We start from the raw sequence: 22,761 nt of genomic DNA, 5'->3' as shown, positions 1-22,761 counted from the left end.
TCTATGACTTCCATCAAAATCTAGAGTTTGGTGAAAAGACTCCTGGTGTTTTTGTTTCCAGAGCTTAAATTGCTGTCATTTGGGGTTTTTTGACAATGGTGAAATTTTCCTTTAAAAAGTCTTTATTTTTAATAATCAGGATCATTACAAGGTCCAAAGGCACCTCTCTCCCCAAAATAGCGCTGTTCTTTTCTGTCACCATTTTCTGACCTGGACCATGCTCTCTGTGATGAGTGCCCCTGCCTGAGCCCACTTGGCACTTTTTTGCTTGTTTATATTACCTAACCCTCGAATCTTTCCTTCAGTCCACACTGGGACCCAAATACTCTTCGGTTAGTATTCTCAATGTTCCCCGGCTGCTTACGCTGCCTTTCTGCCCTGATACAAGTGCATTAAACATCACAAAAGGTGCTTAACCAAGTGGAACAAGATGGGATGTTTGTGCTTGGAGAAGGAGCTCTAAACAGATTGCAGCTTCTAAAGCAGGAAATTAAAACCTTGAGAGGGAATCTGAGATAGAACTATTTGGTATAGCCCAGAAAAGAGTTTTCACAAAAATGCTGCAAACTGAATTAAAGAGATGGCCAGGGCCCTCTGGATTATAATGTACTCTGAGGTCACCTGCATGGTTTTTGTCCTCAACTTCTCTGCCAGCCCTGAGGACAGAGAAATCTGAAGAAGGGTAGTGACTGGCCCCCTCTAGTCCCTTTTAATATATTGTCCAAGCCCAGCCTTCTTGTGTGCCTTGACGATGAAAATGCTACCCATTAAAGCCACTGTGGTGCATTCTTGCTGACAGTGTTCCTTCTTCTTTCCAATTGTCCTTGGATTCCACTGGGAATCCCTGAGCAGTTGATGTGTTCTGTGGAAGGTACACATAACCTGTGCCAAACTGATTATTCTCTTCAGTGATTAATTCAGAGAAAATCATGTGCCATAAACCAATCCAATCCAAGTACATCTGGATACTTCTAATAGAAATTCTGGGATATAGATTTTCTCTCTTGCTGTGAATGGCATGGTATGCAATGTGAGGTTTATAGCTTGCCCTTTGCCAAAGGATAAGGCCAGGATATGGAAGAAGACAGAGCTGAGAGAATTGTAGAGAGATGGAACTGGCACCCTGTTCAAACTGTGCCTGCAGTCCACCCTACCACAGGACAGGAGAGCCAATGCATTGAAGACAAACAATGTTCATTGTTTAAGTCAACTGGAGTTAAGGTTTCTTTTACTTACAAATTAAAGTGTATTAACCAAGATACTTGTAGATCACACTTTAGTTATCAGAGCACTTTTTCAGTTGATGACAGTTGAGCCTAAATCAACCCTTTGAGTTAGGGAAAGTGTAGTTGTCATTTTCATTCTATTCATGTAACTCCATGCCTTCTGACTCCCAATTCTGAGTCATTCTCATAGCATGACTGTATCAAAATAACATTCATCCCAGTGAATTCCAGCAGAAGCACAAAGTTATATGACATTTTATTGCCTATCTCTCCCCCACATCTTGTTTTAATAAAACCCACATTTTCACTTTTTCTTTTCTATCCTCCCTTGTGGCTAAAATTGGCCTTATGTTCCGGTTCTGGCCAATTAGACTTAAATGAAGTCTCTTAGAGAGATCTTCAAGCTACTCCAGGAAAGGATTTTTTTTTTTTTTGCTTTCCCTTCTGTCCCCACCCATCCTATTTTTTAATATGGCCATGATGCTGAAGGCAATAGTAGCCCTCTTCTGAGCAGCATGAGGAAGTGAGTCAGTTTACCAAGGATGGTGAACAGAAAGAATGGGAGAGTCTGGTCCTTGAGGCAGCTGACCCAATACCCACACAACCCCTTCCTCCAGAATTCTGGTTATGTAAGAAAAGTAAGTCCTATTTGTTTAAGCCACAGTGAGTCAAATTTTCCAATATTTACAGCCAAAACATTCGTAACTCAAACAAACTGGTGTCTGGCATGATGAGCCAATTTTCCTTTGAAGGAGGAGGTCTGGCCAATGTGAGCCAATATTCCCTTCAAACAGTATGGATGCATTCAAATCAAAGTACAGGAAGCTGGGAATTTGACAGTTAATTTTGCACTCTCATGGTGTCTTCTCATATTCATCCTGTCCCCCTGAGGACCTCCAGGCCCACAGTAGTCTCTCTGGTCAACACTGCATCCTTCCCTCTTCTTTCCTCTTTGGTATGATCTTGTAATTTCTAGACCAGCTACCCAAACTGTACTGTCATTAAGACAAGTTAGTGGGAGTAACAGTTTGTTCTTCCCTGAGACACATGAATTTATATATTCATGATTCCTTTAAGAGCTCAAAGTGCTCTTATTTCTCTTTAACCACCCAGTCTGCTTCTGAAGTCCACAGGAAGCTGGCATTTAAGAGTAAGGAAAATATACAGACTGGGGTGGGGTAGGGAGACCTGATCCTCTGGAATAGAATCTTCTGTTATCTTAATTGGTTGTCTGTTAATGATAGTTACTTAATGCCATATTTTGTCTTTTGTTGAGACAGGCCCTTAGTCGACTGTTGGAAAAAGTGATGCAGAGTTATTGAGTTGCATTTACTGGAGACTTGAAGCGAATGGGTAGGACCAAAAAGAGGTCACAAAGCCTATATTTCCCAGTGGAGAGATGGCTTTGCTCCTCCAAATCTTTTTGGTTTGATTTCAGACATGTGACCATCCTCTTGACCACTGAATGCCTGTTTGTGCCAATAACCTATTGGACAGAGGGTGTATTGGTTTTGATAAGGAGAAACGAGCTTTTCCAGTGCAGAAAAGCCACAGATATAACCTGCAGGGAGTCCACTAAGGCCTTTGGAGAGAATTCATGCTGGCCTTCTGCAGACTCAGGTGGTCCTCTATGCTCAGCAGTAGAGTGGGGGCACCATCCATATTGGCAGTTGGGACCAGAAGGGGATACAGTGGGAAAGTCACACTGTCTATCTCCTATACCAATATCTACAGAGATTCTCCAACCGTGATCCATCCAGAGTCCTGGAAACAATCACAGATGGACAGCCAAAGGGCCTAAGTGCACAGACACTAAAAGCCTAGTTTTATTTCAGATGCAATTAAGATGCTTATCAGAGGGAAGGTTCTGTTCCTGCATTTTTTTCTGACATCCGTCCTTCTGAAAGACTGAAGAAATCCTTAAAGTGTATAGGATAGACAGAAACACTTTTGAGTGGGGTGTAGGGATGTTCTGAAGTGTTGCCTGATCCATCCACACTGGGTTATGGCTGCTAAAGTCTTCCTCTCTCTTGAACAGAAATATATGCTTCTAACTCCTTTTCAGTATCATTATTAAAAAGTTAAAGTAAATAGTTTATTGTAACAATAGATGTAGCTGCCGATGGTGTAAGCAGAAATGGTCTATTTAATGCATACTGTTCAGAGCAGATTCATTTAACCATTCATACATCAAATATTTATTTAGCACATATTATGTGCCAAGTAGTATATTTGGACTATGGGGAAAAAAGGACAAAGACATGGCTTCTGACTTCAAGAATGTTTCTAATTGGGTTAGGAGGGCATGGCAACCCACTCCAGTATTCTTGCCTGGAGAATCCCCATGCACAAAGAAGCCTGGTGGCTACAGACCATGGGGTCACAAAGAGTTGGACACGACTGAGTGACTAAGCACAGCAATTGAGTTGATGGAAAAGTCAAGATAATTATAAGACCCTTTACCATCAGGAACATCCTAATGGAAAAATAAATGCATAGTTTTCACTCTGAGTATTCCCTTAGCCTTGAAATCTATCCTAGTCAGCCTAGTTGCTTTTATTCTTGAATTTCCTTTTCTGTCTTCTTGATTTTGTTCCTTTATCTCTCCCCGTTGAGATCATAAGTCTAATTTTAGTTCCCAGTCATTCTTTAATATGGTTACTTGGGTAAGCAGTCTGTGTTCGAGGTTTTTGCTCTCCTGTGATATGTCATACTTAATTAACTGTCATCTTCACTATTAATATTAACTGAGATATTAATTTGATGAATTTTAATTTCTCTTAATCATGGCATCATTTTGAGCCTTCATTGGATACCTCTTTAGAATGATGATACACAGTGCAGAGGAGAAATATTAATAGTGTATTAAGGTGTTTTTAAAAAACTCCTTAGTAATTGCATGTTTTCCTGGTAGGAATGTCTGTTTCTTGAACAGGTGTGGGCACCCCGATCTCCTTGTTAGCAAATGGATGTTTTGTCTTGATCTCCTCCTGACTCTGTTTTGCACTTTCCAATGAAAATACTTTCAAATTTAAGAAATGTTTCTCTCTGTAAGAATTCTCCAGGGTCTGCTGCATTATCTAACTGGTGAGGGCTCTGTAGTGTTAACGGAGGCATCGAAAATAAAAATTTGGTCTTTTCCTGTGGAAGCAGAGTGTGGAAAGCTGGTAGCCAGGAGGAGAGTGCTGAGTCCAAGGGCCACTGAGCCATCAGAAGTCTGATCCGTTCGCAGACTGTTCTTTCTCTCTTTTTTTCTAATTTTCTCTGCTCTGTTTCTCTTATCTCCCATCCCCCTTTCCTGTTTCCTCTCATTCAGTAAAAAAGATTTCATTAAAAAAGAATTCCTCTGCCCTTGCCGCACATCCTCACACCTATGTATTCGTATATTGAAACACTGATGAGGATGGCCATTGGACTGCCTCCCCCAACCCTCCATGTCTTTGCAGCATGACTGACACGGGGAGTAAACATGGTGCATTTTTTAGGATGAATCCCATTACTCAAGTCCAGTCACCTGGATGCTGGAGGCCCAGGGAAGAATCATTCCCGGCTCTCTGTTTCTGGCGTGGGCAAGTAATGCTGAATAAATGCCGCTCTCAGGACCTTCAGTTCCCTCGTGAAAGTAACAGGAACTCTCCTTCCTTCCCCAGACCCTGGATCATGGCAGGGAGCATTCTGAGCCCAGGCGCCAGATGCTCAGGGAAGAAGACAAAGACAAGCACGATCACATGGGCAGCTTGCGCGTGCGACCTACTCACCTCCAGGTACACCACCCAGGGCATTACCAGGGTGGCCACCAGCAGGTCCGCCACGGCCAGGCTCACCACCAGATAGTTGGTGGTGGTCTGCAGGGCCCGTTCCTTCAGCACAGCCACACACACCAGACCATTGCCGAAGACGATGGCCAGGATGAGTGCGCAGTAGGAGAGGGCGTAGTAGGCGTGTGGGCGGGCCCGGCCGGCCCCTGTGGAGTTCTCTGCTGCACAGGTCACGTTGATGTGGCCCCCAAGCTGGTTGAGAGGTGCCATCTCCTGGAGGGAGCGGGGTAACCCCCACACGTTTCCTGGGAGGAGATAGAAAACAATGTCAGTCAAATTAGACTCTTTGGAGTTTGACTTGCCTGGGTACATTTTTCGATTTATTTCTTCAACAGATATTTTATTGAGCACTTTCTATATGCCAGCCACTATTCCAAGCACTGGATATACAGCAGTGAGGAAAGGGATAAAAATTCCTGCCTTTGTGAAGCCTCCATTCCAGAGGAGAAGACAGTAGTAAGATAAATAAAACATGTAGTATGTTTGATGAAGATTTTCACAGGGGGCTCAGTTGTGGCTCTTGCCATTGCAGGGGATGCAGATTCCATCTCTGAGTGGGGAAGATCCCCTGGAGAAGGAAATGGCAGCCCACTCCAGTATTCTTGCCTGGAGAATTCCACAGACAGAGGAGCCTGATAGGCTGCAGTTCATGGGGTCACAAAAGAGTCGGACACAACTTAGAGACTAAAAAAAACGACAACAGTGTGTTCAATGATGATATGTATTTTGAAGAACAATAAATTAGGGAAGGGGGTGAGGACAGGATGAGGATTGTGTGTGTGTGCAATTCTCTGCTAGTGTGGGGAAGTCACAGTGTCTCTCTCCTATACCAATATCTAGATGGACGTTGTGACTTTCCCACACTAGACACCCAGTAAGGGGTCTGAGTGCAGTTCTTAACTTGAGTAATCAGGAAGCCCTCAGGAAGATGACCACTGAGTCATGACTTGGAGGACCGGAGGAAGCCGACTGCACAGAGCCAAGCAGGGCGAAGGGCAGGTACAGAAGGCAGCGGCTAGTGGGGGGAAGGGGCTGCAGGGGGACCAGAGTGCCTGGAGCCAGGTGAGGCAGGGGCAGAGTGGAGGGGTGTAGTTGAGAGGTCATGCAGGGCCCTTGAAAGAACCTCACTTGGGCTCTCAGTGAGCTGGGTAGCCGCTGCAGGATTACAACCCCAAGTCTACCACTTCCAAACTCTGGGGACTTGGGCACGTCACGTCACCTTGCTGAGCTTCATTTCCCTCCTCTGTGAAATGGGGAAATAATGGAACTTGTCCAAATAGGGATTTTGTGAAGATTAAATGAGTTATAATATATGTAAGACATTGATAGCCATGCCCAACACCTAGAAAGTGACGTGTTAGCTCTTTTTGTCTGATTGGTCCTTTTCTCTTAGCTTCCCACTCCCCTTTCCTTATTCCCCTCCCGCTCCACCCCACTCCCATTGCCTGCATTTGCCTTCTCCCCTGCCTCCCTCTGTCTCTCTTCACTTCCTTCAGTCTACCATTCTTTCTCTTGGGTCTTAGGTAGTAGGACATGGTGGTTTTGGAGACTGGATTGTGGGAGAAAGTCTGAAGAGTAATGGGGTTTAGAGGCAGTGTAGTGGTTTTTATATTTAGGAAAAACCCACGTGTGGAATTTTATTTGAAACCTCCTAATTATTTCATTTTATATTTCTGGCTGTGCTGCACAGCTTCTGGGATCTTAGTTCCCAGACCAGGAAGTAAACCCACACCACGGCAGTGAAAATGCCGGTCCTAATCACTAGTACGTGCATGCTAAGTTGCTTTCTGTCAGACTCTTTGTGACCATATGGACTGCAGCCCACCAGGTCCATGGGATTCTCCAGGCAAGAATACTGAAGTGGGTTGCCATGCCCTCCTCCAGGGGATCTTCCCAATATGGGGACTGAACCTGCGTCTCCTGCAGCTCTAGCATTGCAGGCCGGTTCTTTACCACTGAGCCACTGGGGAAGCCCCCTAACTACTAGATGACCAGGGAATTCCTGAAACTTCCTAATTTTTAAAGACTCATTACTAATTTAAAAAATATTTAACCCTTATGAAGTCTCCCATCCCCCCCAAAAAAATCCCACATCCCTGGGTCAAGGAACCATATGTCATCAGTTTTTGATCTCTGACCTAGTTCAGTGCTCTCACTTTTCAAACAGGGAAATTGAGACGTAGAGAGATTAGTAACATATCTTAAATCATACAGCTTCTTAGGGAACCAGCATGCAGGCCTTCCAGTGCTCTTTGGCATCTGAAAGCCATAGTAGCTGTCATATTACTACCCACTAGGAAAAGCCAACCTTCCAACTGTGGGGATGTTTGACGTAGAGTGGGAAAGGCAACAGAGCCCATCAGTTGGCCAATGACACCAACCTGTTGGGGCCAGAAGGGACTCTGGGCCCTTAAAGCCAGCTGTGTGTGTCCATGGGGGACAAGAGGGAAATGCCTTTGTGCCAAGGGTAGCAGTGCCTTTGGTCCGGGAAGATCCCACATGCCACATGCTGGGAAAGCACAAAGCTTGTAGCCTATAGCATGACCCTGAGACCTGGGCAGAGTGCTTCCTGGGGGCTCTGTGCTTCTTAGGCCTTCACTCTGGACCCCATTTGGTCATAACCTCCCCAGAGGATGAAGTTGTGCCTTCCCGTGGCACTAAGGAGCAGAACCACCCAGAGTCCACACTCCCTTTCTAGACTATACTCTTTATCTATCTATCTATGTGTATATGTGTATATATATATATATGCATGTGTAATATGTAATTCAATTAATTTATTAATTTATGGCCGTGCTGGGTTTTCATTGTTGTGCAAGCTTTTTTCTAGTTGTGGCAAGAGAGGACTACTCTGTAGTGTGGTGTGCGGGCTTCTCGTTGCAGTGGCTTCTCTCATTGTAGAGAATGGGCTGCAAGGTAAGTGGGCTTCAGTAGCTGCATCCGAGCTCTAGAGCGCAGGCCTGATAGTTTTGGTGCACAGGCCTTATTGCCTCGTGGTATGTGGGATCTTCCCGGACCAGAGATTGAACCCGTGTCTCCTGCATTGGCAGGAGGATGCTTTACCGCTGGACCACCAGAGAGGCCCTCTAGACCATACTCTTGGTATCAAGATCACAGGATTCTCTGCCCAGACTGCTTGGACCCTATTTCTAGGGCAGCACCAGCCTCATTTTGGATTTGTCACCCTGAAGGAAGACTGCGGCATATGTTTGGGACCCATGGGCTCCCGCGGTAGCTGTTTGGGGGAGTTTGGATAAATAGCTTGGGGGTAGCCTGAGATGGGGAGAGAAGACAGAGTGCCTGGGACAGGATGAGGAGTGGGGTAGTTTCTCCTGCCTTCTCACATTTTGCATGGCACTCTTAAGGCCTGGATCCTAAATTCAAACCTGACCTTCCAGGTTTTTGAAAAGGTACCTTTATTAAGGCCGGAGGAGTAAACATTTCCTTCAGTACTGTTTGTTAGTTATAACTAAACTATGTAGACATGTAGTATATGGGCCTCCATGGGAATTCTTCCTCCAGGCCCTGGCTTGGTGGCCAGCATTTGCTCTCAATTCTGCTAACTGCAGCTCTCCTTTCATTTGGAGATTGGCTTATTCCTGGCTGTCATTTTGTATCTCATTTTGAATGTTTCAGCCTGGAATGTGAAAGTGTTAAAGTGAACAAATAATTAATTGTAAGGGGCGAGCAGTTTGGAATGAATTCAGAGGATTGTTTAAAAAAAAAAAACGTTCTTTATCTTGGCACACTGTTTGCACTAAATATATTTTAAAGCATAATAATAATTTTTGATAATAATTATAATTTTCTCATTATTTGGAGAAGGGCAGCCGCTACCCTGGAGATAGCACTGTTACTGCCAAGAGCTTTTGGAAAAATACAAAGCTTTCTGATTGTTCAAGGATATTTTCACCTTTGAGACAGGCTCAGGCCTGGAATGTTTTTGCTTCTGCAACTAGGCCATGTTGGAAATCAGTGGCCAGGAATCACATTTTCCTGGGGTCTGCAGTTGGGTAGTGATGTCTTAGCCTTATCTCATCTTTTGGATAGGAGGGAAGCATAAAACCTTGGGATATTTGTTACCATTGTGCTGGACATTTGACTCTGCTGAGGTTTGGCAGCTGCTTAAAAATAACACAGCTGAGTGTCAGTGACTAATTATATGAAGGGAAACCCTTGACTCTGAAAATCAATTCTGAGCCTGATGTTGGAATCACCATTGCAATTTCTGATTTACTTACTTTTTGCGTTACACTATCTCTAGTCTTAGATTCTTTAGCATAGCTGTGGGGTAAGCCTTGGTTGCCCAGACAGTTCCTGATGGGTTGTGGGTGTGGGAGATGAAAGCAGAAAATGACTGAGATGCTAGGTTACTCCCTATTTCTCAGCTAATTGTTTCAACTTCCTCCCTCCTTAGATTTTATTTAGGATTTTTTTTTTCTTTTTTTAAGCAGCACTGCTTATATAACACAGAATGGGGCTGGATTTTATTTTTTCTTTCTTCTTTTGATAGATATGCTATCAAGTAAACTGTTCTCTGGTAGGAGAAGTAAAGAGTCTAGAGAATTTGTGAACTTAATATTCATTCTCTAAGTGGACTTCCCTGGTGGTCCACTGGTTAGGAATCTGCTTGTCAATGTAGGGAACAAGGATTGAATCCCTGATCAGGCAAGATTCCACATACCATGGGGCAACTAAGCCTGAGTGCCACAGCTACTGAGCCCGTACTCTAGAAGCTATATGCTGCAACTACTGAAGCCTGCACAGGCTGGAGCCATGCTCTGCAACAAGAGAAGTCACTGCAATGAGAGGTCCACGCACCGCAACTAGACAGTAGCTCCCTCTTGCTGCCACTAGAGAAAACCCACACACAGCAATGAAGACCCAGCCCAGCTGGGGAAAAAAAGTCACTCTCTAAGTCACTCAGTTGTGTCTGACTCTTTACAACCCCATGGACTGCAGCACTCCAGGCCTCCCTGTCCATGGCCAACTCCCAGAGTTTACTCAAACTCATGTTCATTGAGTCGGTGATGCCATCCAACCATCTCATCCTCCGTTGTCCCCTTCTTCTCCTGCCTTCAATCTTTCCGAGCATCAGGGTCTTTTCAAATGAGTCAGTTCTTCGCATCAGGTGGCCAAAGTTTCAGTTTCAGCATCAGTCTTTCCAATGAATATTCAGGACTGATTTCCTTTAGGATGGACTGGTTGGATCTCCTTGCAGTCCAAGGGACTCTCAAGAGTCTTCTCCAACACCACAGTTCAAAAGCATCAATTCTTCGACTCTGTGAGTAATACCTAACAATAGCCTGATTTCCTCATCATCAAAATGAGGACAATCATACCCACACTATAGGGTTATTGTAATGATCAACTAAAATTATACATGCAAAGTCTTGGCACTATTGACAACTGGGGCTGGAAAATTCTTTGTTGGGGTAAGGGGGTACTGTTTTCTATATTGTAGGATTTTTAGCAACATCCCTGACATCTACCCACTAGATGCCAGTAACATGGCCCTCCCTCCAGATGTGACAGTGAAACAAGTCTCTGACATTGTCACTGTCCCTTGTGGGGCAAAATTGCTCTCCCCATTGAGAATCATGGCTCTAACATCATGTCTGGCACATTTCACTTAAAATATTGTAGCTTTTATTGTTTAAGGGCAAGTGGGAATAGGTGAAGGAGTCAAATAAACTACAATTGCAGAGTGTCTAATGGACTTGGAAATTAGGAGATTACTGATGACCTCAGTGAAGGGTGTTAGTTAAGAGTGGATGGAAGTGAGAAAGCGGAGAAAGCAAGGACTAGAAGATTATTGCTCTTACTCTTTCAAGAATCATTATATATCACACTACTTACAAATTTTAATGAACCTTTTAATTTCTTACACCGTATTTAGAGTTTATTGTAGCATCTTTTTGTTCAGTTCAGTTCAGTCGCTCAGTTGTGTCTGACTCTGCGACCCCATGAATTGCAGCACACCAGGCCTCGCTGTCCGTCACCAACTCCTGGAGTTCACTCAAACTCACGTTCATTGAGTCGGTGATGCCATCCAGCCATCTCATCCTCTGTCGTCCCCTTCTCTTCCTGCTCCCAAACCTTCCCAGCATTAGCCTTTCCAATGAGTCAACTCTTCGCATGAGGTGGCCAAAGTACTGGAGTTTCAGCTTTAGCGTCATTCCTTCCAAAGAATACCCAGGACTGATCTCCTTTAGAATGGACTGGTTGGATCTCCTTGCAGTCCAAGGCACTCTCAAGAGTCTTCAACACCACAGTTCAAAAGCATCAATTCTTTGGTGCTCAGCTTTCTTCATAGTCCAACTCTCACATCCATACACGACTACGGGAAAAACCATAGCCTTGACTAGACGGACCTTTGTTGGCAAAGTAATGTCTCTGCTTTTGAATATGCTATCTAGGTTGCTCATAACTTTCCTTCCAAGGAGTAAGCATCTTTTAATTTCATGGCTGCAATCACCATCTGCAGTGATTTTGGAGCCCCCCCAAAATAAAGTCAGCCACTGTTTCCACTATTTTCTCATCTATTTGCCATGAAATGATGAGACCAGATGCCATGATCTTAGTTTTCTGAATGTTGAGCTTTAAGCCAACTTTTTCACTCTCCTCTTTCACTTTCATCAAGAGGCCCTTTAGCTCCTCTTCACTTTCTGCCATAAGGGTGGTGTCATCTGCATATCTGAGGTTATTGATATTTTTCCCAGCAATCTTGATTCCAGCTTGTGCTTCTTCCAGCCCAGAGTTTCTCATGATGTACTCTGCATATAAATTAAATAAGCAGGGTGACAATATACAGCCTTGATGTACTCCTTTTCCTATTTGGAACCAGTCTGTTGTTCCATGTCCAGTTCTAATTGCTGCTTCTTGACCTGCATATAGGTTTCTCAAGAGGCAGGTCAGGTGGTCTGGTATTCCCATCTCTTGAAGAATTTTCCACAGTTTATTTTGATCCACACAGTCAAAGGCGTTGGCATAGTCAATAAAGCAGAAATAGATGTTTTTCTGGAACTCTCTTGCTTTTTAGAAGATCCAGCAGATGTTGGCAATTTGATCTCTGGTTCCTCTGCCTTTTCTAAAACCAGCTTGAACATCTGGAATTTCATGGTTCACGTATTGCTGAAGCCTGGCTTGGAGAATTTTGAGCAGTACTTTACTAGCGTGTGAGATGAGTGCAATTGTGTGGTAGTTTGAGCATTCTTTGGCATTGCCTTTCTTTGGGATTGGAATGAAAACTGACCTTTTCCAGTCCTATGGCCACTGCTGAGTTTTCCAAATTTGCAGGCATATTGAGTGCAGCACTTTCACAGCATCATCTTTCAAGATTTGAAATAGCTCCACTGGAATGCCATCACCTCCACTAGCTTTGTTCATAGTGATGCTTTCTAAGGCCCACTTGACTTCACATTCCAGGATATCTGGCTCTAGGTGAGTGATCACACCATCATGATTATCTTGGTCGTGAAGATCTTTTTTGTATAGTTCTGTGTATTCTTGCAACCTCTTCTTAATATCTTCTGCTTCTGTTAGGTCCATACCATTTCTGTCCTTTATCGAGCCCATCTTTGCATGAAATGTTCCCTTGGTATCTCTAAATATCTTGAAGAGATCTCTAGTCTTTCCCATTCTGTTGTTTTCCTCTATTTCTTTGCATTGATCACTCTGGAAGGCTTTCTTATCTCTTCTTGCTATTCTTTGGAACTCTGCATTCAGATGCTTATATCTTTCCTTTTCTCCTTTGCTTTTTGCTTCTCTTCTTTTCGCAGCTATTTGTAAGGCCTCCTCAGACAGCCATTTTGCTTTTTTCATTTTTTTTCCGTGGGGATGTTCTTGATCCCTGTCTCCTGTACAATGTCACGAACCTCCATCCATAGTTCATCAGCCACTCTGTCTATCAGATCTAGTCCCTTAAATCTATTTCTCACTTCCACTGTATAGTCATACCTGAATGACCAGTGGTCTGATGCTATAAAGAGCAATATTGCATAGGAACCTGGAATGTTAGGTCCATGAATCAAGGCAAATTGGAAGTGGTCAAACAGGAGATGGCAAGGGTGAATGTCGAAGTTCTAGGAATCAGCGAACTAAAATGGACTGGAATGGGTGAATTTAACTCAGATGAGCATTATATCCACTACTGCAGGCAGGAATCTCTTAGAAGAAAAGAGTAGCCATCATGGTCAACAAAAGAGTCTGAAATGCAGTACTTGGATGTAATCTCAAAAATGAAAGAATGATCTCTGTTCGTTTCCAAGGCAAACCATTCAATATCACGGTAATCCAAGTTTATGCCCCAACCAGTAACGCTGAAGAAGCTGAAGTTGAATGGGGTCCATGAAGACCTACAAGACCTTTTAGAACTAACACCACAAAAAGATGTCCTTCTCATTATAGGGGACTGGAATGCAAAAGTAGGAAGTCAAGAAACACCTGGAATAACAGGCAAATTTGGCCTTGGAGTACAGATTGAAGCAGGGCAAAGGCTAATAGAGTTTTGCCGAGAGAACGCACTGGTCATAGCAAACACCCTCTTCCAACAACACAAGGGAAGACTCTACACATGGACATCATCAGATGGTCGACACCGAAATCATATTGATTATATTCTTTGCAGCCAAAGATGGAGAATTTCTCTACAGTCAGCAAAAACAAGACTGGGAGCTGACTGTGGCTCAGATAGTGAACTCCTTATTGAGAAATTCAGACTGAAATTGAAGAAAGTAGGGAAAACCACTAGACCATTCAGGCATGACCTAAATCAAATCCCTTATGATTATACAGCATCTCTTTAAGTGAGTGTCTAATCTGCTTTAAAAAGCAGAGGGACATTTTGTGGTCAGGCCCCCATGAGCTATGACATGCATCCTGCTTTGATGATATTCTGTCCCTCAGTGTGGAAACACAGTCTGCCTGGAATATCTGTACGTTGCCTTGTTTGGGCTCCTGGTTCCATACCAGACTCCCATTTGAGTTTGTTAGGAAGTTACTCATTAAGATTTATACGGTTTTAATTATTTGTTTTCTTTCTTTGAGGACATGGAATAAGCAAAACACAACAAAAACAAAAACACCTTGAGTTCTTAACCTCCTTCTGAAGATAAGACTCACTACCACTTCTGGCTGCTCCTCTGTACTAGGCACTAGTACTTTGCAGATATCGCCTCATTTTAACATTTATAGTAACCCTGAAGGTGGATACTGATATCTTCTTTTTACAGATTAAGAAACTGAGACAGAATTTCAGTAACTTTCCCAGGATTGCACAATATAGGGGTCTGAGTTGTGCCCAACTTTAATCCTGTGTCTTCCTAAATCCAAAATTTGTGACTTATTTAATGTATCTATGCTGACTCCCCTGGTGTCTCAGATGGTAAAGCGTCTCCCTATAATGTGGGAGACTCGGGTTCAATCCCTGGTTTGGGAAGATCTCCTGGAGAAGGCAACGGCACCCCACTCCAGTATTCTTGCCTAGAAAATCCCCTGGATGGAGGAGCCTGGTAGGCTACCATCCATGAGGTCACAAAGAGTCGGACATGACTGAGTGACTTCACTGTCACTTTCTTTCATTCTGGGGGTGGATGTCACTATGGGCAATCATTTCCAGGTGACAACAGGGTTGCAAGACCAATTACTTGTGTCACAGATTCCTGTCTTTTGCCATCTCTGAACTTTCACTCAGTTACATCCTGATCTCTAGTCTCCAAGGCTTTTCTGGCTTGGGAATTCAATTCAGACTTGCTATATTGCCTGAAAAAATTAATTATAACTAATTTATTCATTTATAAGCATTATTTTATTTAAACCTCATAACACCTTGATGAGAGAAATAGGTGCTGTTATTATCCCCATTTTTGCAGATGAAGAAAGTAAGTAACAGAAAGGTTAAGGATGTCACTGAGGTCATACACCAGTAATTATGTAGCTGATTCAACCCAAGAGCTGTCTGTTTCCAGAGCCCCATGTTCTTAACTTCGCCATTATTCAGGTGAGAGAGACAAGCCAGAAATGGGGGCTAATTTTAAAACCTCACTTTTTCAGAGTATCTTGTGCACATGACCTTACCAAGCTCCGAGAAGGCAACGCAGGTGCACACTGCATGTAGGAACAGTGGGAGTTACATTGTCATTATTATTAGAGATAGTCTTTAGCATTTCTATGGCACTTTATTCTTCAAAACGGTGTCTAATTTATTTCCCTACTGAAGATTCATAAGTGAATTGAAATCCATAGCTTATTTATATATTTGGGCACATTTACACTGTTGGCAAATATACAGAGAAAAATCATGCCTGGTTATTGAGATCCAGTAGGTAAGGTAATATAGTTTTTTCTTCATTAAACTTGCCCATTAAAGCAGAGCATCTCCACTTTCCATCACAAATTCTGATATCTGAATATCCTACCATTTTAGTCAGAGGTAAAATGGGGAACTCAATGGATTAGTCAATCAATAAGCAAATATTGATTGATGACAACTTCAATGTATTAGAAACTGAGTTTAGTATTGGGTAAAGTCTACTTGGCATTTGTTTTAATTCACATTCCATAATAAGCAGCCTTCTGTATAGATTCATTAATATCAGGTATGCATTTTGATGCTGTCAGTATTTACTCTGTTCAACACCTCTGCACACTGCTGGCCAAGAAGACCCTTGAAAATGTTCAACTATAAATAAACAGTGTCTGAGTAAGAATCTTCCTCATATTGTATCTGCTTCTCTTTGGTTACAAGAAATCCAATGCTGTATCAAGCAGCAATTCTTCACCCTTACCTAAGGACAGGCATTTTACTGACCTTTTGGTGTCAGTAAGCAAACGGCTTCACCTATAAAGTTCAAGCAGGATGCAGAATGTGTCTAGATTCCAAGTTTCACTTGCTATTGCTGCCTTATTATTTGTGCATTCATTTTGATAGTATTTGATTAAACTGAAGGCATGAACTGGAACAAATGCCTAATTGCAACAACTTCCACTGACCCAATAAGCTACTGTAAGTAATGAAAGTCCCACAATTAAACAACAATATCCTCAAAATCATCTGCCATCATTAAAGAAAATATACACAATCATCATCTCAAGTACTGCATATCTCTGTTGGGAATAATTGGATTCTGACTTGGAAGCAGCCTAACTTAAAATAGACCATTGAAAACAGTGCCTCTCCAAACCCTTAGCTCTGGATTACCAGGGTGCTGAATTGGGGAGTTTAAAATAACAGACCCTTTCAATTAAGTAAAACCCTTAAGAGGAAAATAATCAACTTCCATACAAATCTCAGGAATAGTAACAGCTTTTTATTTTTCATTTTAAAATTCTGCCTTGATATAGTTTCTAGAGCCCACGAAGATCTAATTTTGGGGGAAAAATGAGAAAGAAAATACATTTCTACTGTCCAAAAAATGAGGAGAAAATGAAAACAGTTTCCTCAGGGGTTCAGGTTTTTGAGAGAGGGTACAGAGTTGTAATGTATAGTCTCAGAGAACCACAGAACCCCAAGCTGCTTAAATAACCTCTTAGGAAAACACTGTGTATTAAATTAGAAATGAAATAAAATTACTTACCCTGAAAATTTCTTCTGATTTCTGGAGGCTGTGGGGTTTAGCACTTCAGCTCCTATAACGATTTACGAACAGCAGACTTGCCCAAGCAAAGCCAACTTTGCCATTCTCAGGACACAGAAACTGTGGAAATGAACAGAAATAAAATCACCCATTTTTGCCTCTAAGGTGAAATCATTTGTGTGCTGCTCTTCCAGCTTCCCTATTAGATCTTACTGCATGTTTCATGACTGCTTTCAAATGCATCATTTTCTCTAGAGGATTTGGGAGGGACCCTGAACTGTGTGTCGCTTGGGTCAGCCCTTCAGAAGCTCTGTCCTTGGTGCTGAAAGAGAAGTGTAGCAGGCAGAAGCAGAATCCGTTTTCTACCTTGCTTTTCTCTTTTCCCTCTGTGCCTCTACGTGCTTTGTGCTATGCTTTTTAGTACATGTGTATTTTCCCCTCAATGTTCTTTTGAATCTCAGTTTCCCACTGTCTTTACTTCTATGGCTTTAATTTCTTTTGAATAATTCTCACCTTTCTCAGTTTAATTGTCATTCCAGCTTTTGGTGGGTGTAAAGATGATTGGTTCAGAAGAATGAGCAGATCAACAAACTGATACCACAAGTGGTTAATAGAAATCAGTACAATTTAAAACACAACTGACAGAATAATTGAACTTGGAGGTGTAAGCCTGTCTTGGAAAAGAAGGTTAAAGGAAATATATTACAGAGGAAGCAAAATCAAGGCATGTAACTGGTGATAAAGATGAAATAAGCCTAATACTATGAGAAATTTAAAATGTTTATTTAGCTGCACTACTTGTTTTCGGAGAACTTTACAGTAACATTTGCCAATTCATTCTTATGGCTCCTCTGAGGTATATGTGAGTAATTAAAAAAAAAAAAACAAATTTAGAACTGATTAAAGGGAGATGCAATGAAGGACAGTCAGTGAAAGTCAGTTTCTGAAGCAGTGCTAAAATTTAGACAATCTTAATTCATGGTCACCTGTTCATATAATGTTTAACCATGGAATCCTAACTATCCCCTACTTTCTTGTTTTTGACTTCTTTTCCTTCCTTCAGAAAGGGTGGGAACTGTTTCACTACCCTCCCCATTGGCAGTGGATACATTTGGCAGCTGCAGTGTGGACTGTCATGGGGAAGCTAGTCCTCGTTTGACTATGATAGAGATCTCTGCTGGCTGAGAAAGGCAGCAGCAGCAAGGTCTAAGTATAGCTATTAACAGCAGCCATCATTTATTGAGCATGTACTAGTAGCCAGTCATTTTAATGCTATCTCTCTTTTAATCCCTTCAACAACTCTAAAAGGTAGGTAATGTTTTTACATCCCTAATTTATAAACAGGGAAATTGAGACTTAGAGAATTTCTGAAGATCACACAGCTAACATGTAGTAGAGCCAGGATCTGGATCTTGCCATCAACTATTTCTGGAGCACGTTCTCTTAACTGCTATGCTACAGTTTTCTCAAAAGTGGAATATTTAGATTTCTCAGGAGTCTGACATATGTCGTGTGTATGCATACTAATTCGCTTCAGTCGTGTTCAACCCTGTGATGCTATGTACTATAGCCCACCAGGCTCCTCTATCCATGGGATTCTCCAGGTGAGAATGGAGTAGGGTGCCATGCCCTCTTCCAGGGGATCTTCCCCCAATATGTCATACAGAATAATAATTATGATGACAAAAATGATGATATTCAATGATACAATATTATGGTGACTTATCATTTATAATGCATCCTCTAATTCATGTTCCCATCTGTATCTTACATAAATCCTCATGATGCCCATTTTTAAAGAGACTGTTGTGGATTGAATTGTATCCTTTTCAAGTTCATAATCTCATAATGTGACTCTATTTGAAAATAAGATCTTTAAGGAGGTGATGAGGTAAAAATGAGGCCATTATGGGGTGTCTAATCCAATCTGATGGGTGTTCTTATAAGAAGAGGGAGAGACGCTAGGGAGACACAGAGTAAAGGCCACATGAAGACACAGCAGGAAGGTAGCTGTCTGCAAGCCAAGAAGAGTCTTTAGGAGAAACCAGACCTGCCAACAAGTTGATATTGGATTTCTAGCCTCCAGAATTATGGGAAAATTAATTTATGCTATTGAAGCCATCCAAGGACTTCCCAGGTAGCTCCATGGTAAAGAATCTGCCTGATAATGCAGCAGATAGAGAAATTAACTGACATGCCCAAAGTCACGCATCTAAGCAGTCAACTCAGTGCCTTAGAGAATGGGCAGGGGAGGATGAATGAGGGGGTCCTTTTTCTCAGGACTTCAGTGTAGGTGACAGTCAGCAATTGCTCCTTTTATCTGGCACTTTCCATTCATACAACACTGAACAAGTTTCATTCTTTTAAGTGAGTGAAACTCTTATTCATGATTGGCATTGAAGATTTTGAGATTTGCCTTCTGGGAAGGACTCCAGGACGCCTACAAAACAGACATGCTTGGGCAGAAATCAAGAAAAATATAGATCATTCTCATTTTCCTTCCAGGAACCCATCTCAGTAGCATAACTGGAGCAGTTCATGTACCAGTCAACAGTGCTTCATCAAGGATGTCTTCATCTTTTGAAGCTGAACTGGGAGATTTAGAGCGAGAGTTAAAAGGTGGTAGGTTTCTGATACATAGGCGTGTTCAGGAGTTTTGTCTGAAAGGGAATTGGTGTGAATTTTGTGGTAGAAATGCTTCTTTCAGGTCTTTGAAACTTGGCTCCAGGGTGGCAACTCTTCGATTTCTCTACAGGAATCTTGCCTTCAGCACCAACCGCTGAGTGCAACATGACTTTCTGACATCACTTTAAGCTGCCACAGAGCTCGCACTCAGCATGACACTGTGGAGACCAAATGAGGCAATGTGGGGAGTCAATTTTCAGGGCTCTGTATAAACAGAGGAACATTTTGTTTCTCTGTGTCAAGGTCAAGGTAACTAGGATTTTTCACTGTGAACTGGTAGATTTGATTGTCATGATGATCTTAAATTGCATAAGTACCATCAATGAATAGCCCTTTGGCATGTTTTTCACTGGAATCAGACTTCCAGTTGCAGAGTGCAAAGGTACTCTGGCAAACGTAGTAAGTGGTCCAGATAGTATGGTTGCATCGTCCCAATCCCTGCCCCATGCCTCACCAGTGATGTAGTGGTCTCGCCATAAATGAGAAAGCCCTGGATTTTATGTTTGAATTCACTCTGCTACTGTAATAAATGTGCTAAAGAGAAAAATAGTTCAATTAATTTATTATTGTTTAGTACTGTGCCCCAGTCTTTCTTCCTTTCTATCAGAGAATGGCAGCAAGTTACAATATAAGCTTCCCAGCCAATCAGATTAGTACCCATTTCACTGTTTTACAGGTAGGAGAGTAAGAGTAGGAGGTAAATAACTGATATTTTCCTTTGCTTTTGCATGCAAGCACAAGTTTATCTGCTTGCATCTTACTTTCTTTTTATATTTCTGTCTTCACTTTTCTACCTATTTTCTTCCTGTTTTTTTTTTCCTATCTCCATCAGATAATCTTTCATTCTTTAACCTTTTTCTCACTTTCCCCAATACTTGATTTCTTTTCTTCTTCTCCGAATTACATACAAATGGGAATGAGGATGGAATAGAATTAGAAAAATTTATCTTAACTTATCATTTATTTAAAAAGGAATTTGGGTTGATGAGTATGGCAGGTTGTATCTTCCAAAGAGGGCTCCCCTGGTGGCTCAGTGGTGAAGAATCCACTTGCCAGTGCAGCAGATGTGAGTTTGATGCCTGCGTCAGGAAGATCTGGAGAAGGAAATGGCAACCCAAAGACAGTTGCCCCACAACCCTGGCTGAGCTTCCAGCTGGAACCTAGCATCAACTTGTCAACCCTAAGAGTAAGTCACTTTGTAAGTGGCTATTCTAATCTCCAGTTGAGCTGTCCAGTAGATGCCATGTACAACAGAGACAAGCTATCTCTGCAAAACTCTGCCCAAATTTCAGATTTGTGAGCATTATAAATGTTTGATACTGTTTTAAGCCAATAATTTTATTATATGGCAATAGGTAATACATTGAGTTCAGTCTTTATAGCACTTGTCATATTTAGTGTTCAGAACAGCACATTTCAAATTCTATCAAATCCCATCACATTCTGAAGCAATTGCCATTTAATTATTTAGAGTGGGTTTTTTTTTTGAGTCTCAGCTGCTGTTTATGTAACTGATTTTATAAAACTGTGTTACTCAAAGTATGGGCCATGGACCAGGAGAAGCAATGGTAACTTTACTTTGGAAGTTGTTAGAAATGGAGAATCTTGGGCACCACCCCAGAGTTGCTGAGTCTAGAATCGCTGTCTTAACAAGATTCTTAGGTTATTCATGAAAGTTCGAGAAGCACTAGTGTAAAGAACAAGCCTGCTAAAAGTTACAGATACAACAGGAAGAGTTTGTTATTTATTTTCCATTTGTTTTTACCACTCTCCTGGAAATTAGGAGGCTGTATGTAGAGGGTAGCAATGTGGGAGATGGAGGAGAAATGTTATGACAGAAGGAGAGATACCTAAGAAAGCAGAAAGGGCCTAGAAGCCCTACACTGGGTGTGGCATGTTTCAACTGTTTTATATTAAGAGGTGAAGGGCATTGTGGGGAATAAGATGGAGGATTAATAGATGTTCCTTAACTTTTTCATAGTTTATAACATCTATTATAGGATAGGTTGTGCTTTTTTTTTTTTTTGCAAATGCCTATGAAAAATATATGTTTATTTTGTAAAAATTCTTTTAAACCCTTTAGGATTTCCCAGGAGGAAATGTTCTCTCCCATTAGAAATAAACTATTATTATTGTCATAAATTGAGGTTTGAATGTTCACACACCATGCCTTTCTTGGGTAAGTGCCTTTATAATAGTTTGATCCCTGCCCTCGAGCACAAAGGAGCTCCTTTATCTTCATATCTGATTTTTCAAGATTCTCAGCATGTATAAAATGTATCTGCAGTTTGTTCTCTGTGGGTTACATTTTCTAATCCTCCAAAGTTCAGTTCTCCCTAGCAGACAGAACTTGTAGAACTTTGTATGTTAATAACAATAATCTTGCATTCAGTGGTAGCTTTTGTCCCCTCCACAGCCCCTTTGCAAACTTGTCATTGATGTCCAGATATCCTACTGCAGTACTGTGATTGAAATACAGTCACTCTCAGAGTAAAGAAAAATGACAGATTATTACAAACTAGCTGGTTTGAAATAGGACAAATACAAGCATCCATACAAGGGTATTTGGTATCACTAGAGCTCTTGGGGGAGTTTTTAAAATTTCAGATTTATTGGGTGGCATGCCTATCCTAGAAATGCTCATTTCCTCCTCTTTTCTATCTTATTTTCTCTTAAGAGAGGATTTCTCTCTCACATTGGTTTCAACTCTCTTATGGTTTAAAGATGTCATATTAAAGTGCTGATGGTCATCAGGTTCTGGTCATATTGGGGTGCTTAGTAGAACCATAACTGATACCTCAGGCACGAGAATTGTGCTTATATCCTTCTTGATCACACCCCTGAAATGAGGCACCAGAGAATTTGAATGTAGTCATGCTGCCTATGCCTTAGCAAGAGGAAAGGAGAAGGAAACATAAAGTATGCTCCACTCTCCACAAAGGCATCCCACTACACTCCCCAAAATACAAAGGAGAGAATTAAGCTTATTATTTTGGCTGGGGCTTTGGAAGACAACAAGAAACTTCCTTTTCAACTGAGTTAAATGATAAGGAGTTGATTACTACAAGAAAACAGGTATAAAATGTAGGTGACTTTACACTAACTCTTTAGGGGTCATTTCTATCTTTCTGCTCTGCCAGCCTCAGTATATAGGTCTTGATCTTAGTCTGGCTTGCCTCATGGTCACAAAATGGCTGCAGCAGCTAGAGGTGTTCATATTCTCAAACAACATCCAGAAGTGGAGAAAGAGGCCTGTTACTAAGATTAGGAAACCTATTCCAAGTAGTTCTACACAAATTCTTTTTGTGTTCCACTTTCCAGATTTATATCATATGTCCATGCTTCAGCCAATCAGTAGCAAAGGGAATGGAAACATTTCTATTGACAGATCTATTAGGACATTCTCCTTAGGCTTTTCCTAGATAGCTGAAACAAATATGAGGTTTTGCTAATAAG

The 22,761-nt window shown here is 41.7% G+C and overlaps 1 protein-coding gene across 1 annotated transcript in view; it reads right to left on the bottom strand.

Annotated features, from left to right (window-relative positions):
* DRD3 (dopamine receptor D3) overlaps positions 1 to 18,136 on the bottom strand; it is a 58,999-nt gene extending 40,863 nt beyond the window's left edge. The window contains exons 1-2 of the mRNA XM_040224543.1: positions 16,621 to 18,136; positions 4,985 to 5,289 (exon numbers count right to left, since the gene is read on the bottom strand). Coding sequence (XP_040080477.1) covers positions 4,985 to 5,254 — 270 coding nt within the window. The 5' untranslated portion in view covers positions 5,255 to 5,289; positions 16,621 to 18,136. The remainder of the gene's footprint in view (positions 1 to 4,984; positions 5,290 to 16,620) is intronic.
* Between the last annotated feature and the right edge of the window lie 4,625 nt (positions 18,137 to 22,761).

The sequence above is a fragment of the Oryx dammah genome, unplaced genomic scaffold (genome assembly GCF_014754425.2).
Source record: "Oryx dammah isolate SB20612 unplaced genomic scaffold, SCBI_Odam_1.1 HiC_scaffold_2, whole genome shotgun sequence".
NCBI classification, from domain to species: domain Eukaryota; kingdom Metazoa; phylum Chordata; class Mammalia; order Artiodactyla; family Bovidae; genus Oryx; species Oryx dammah.
This window is presented reverse-complemented; position numbering and strand designations above follow the sequence as displayed.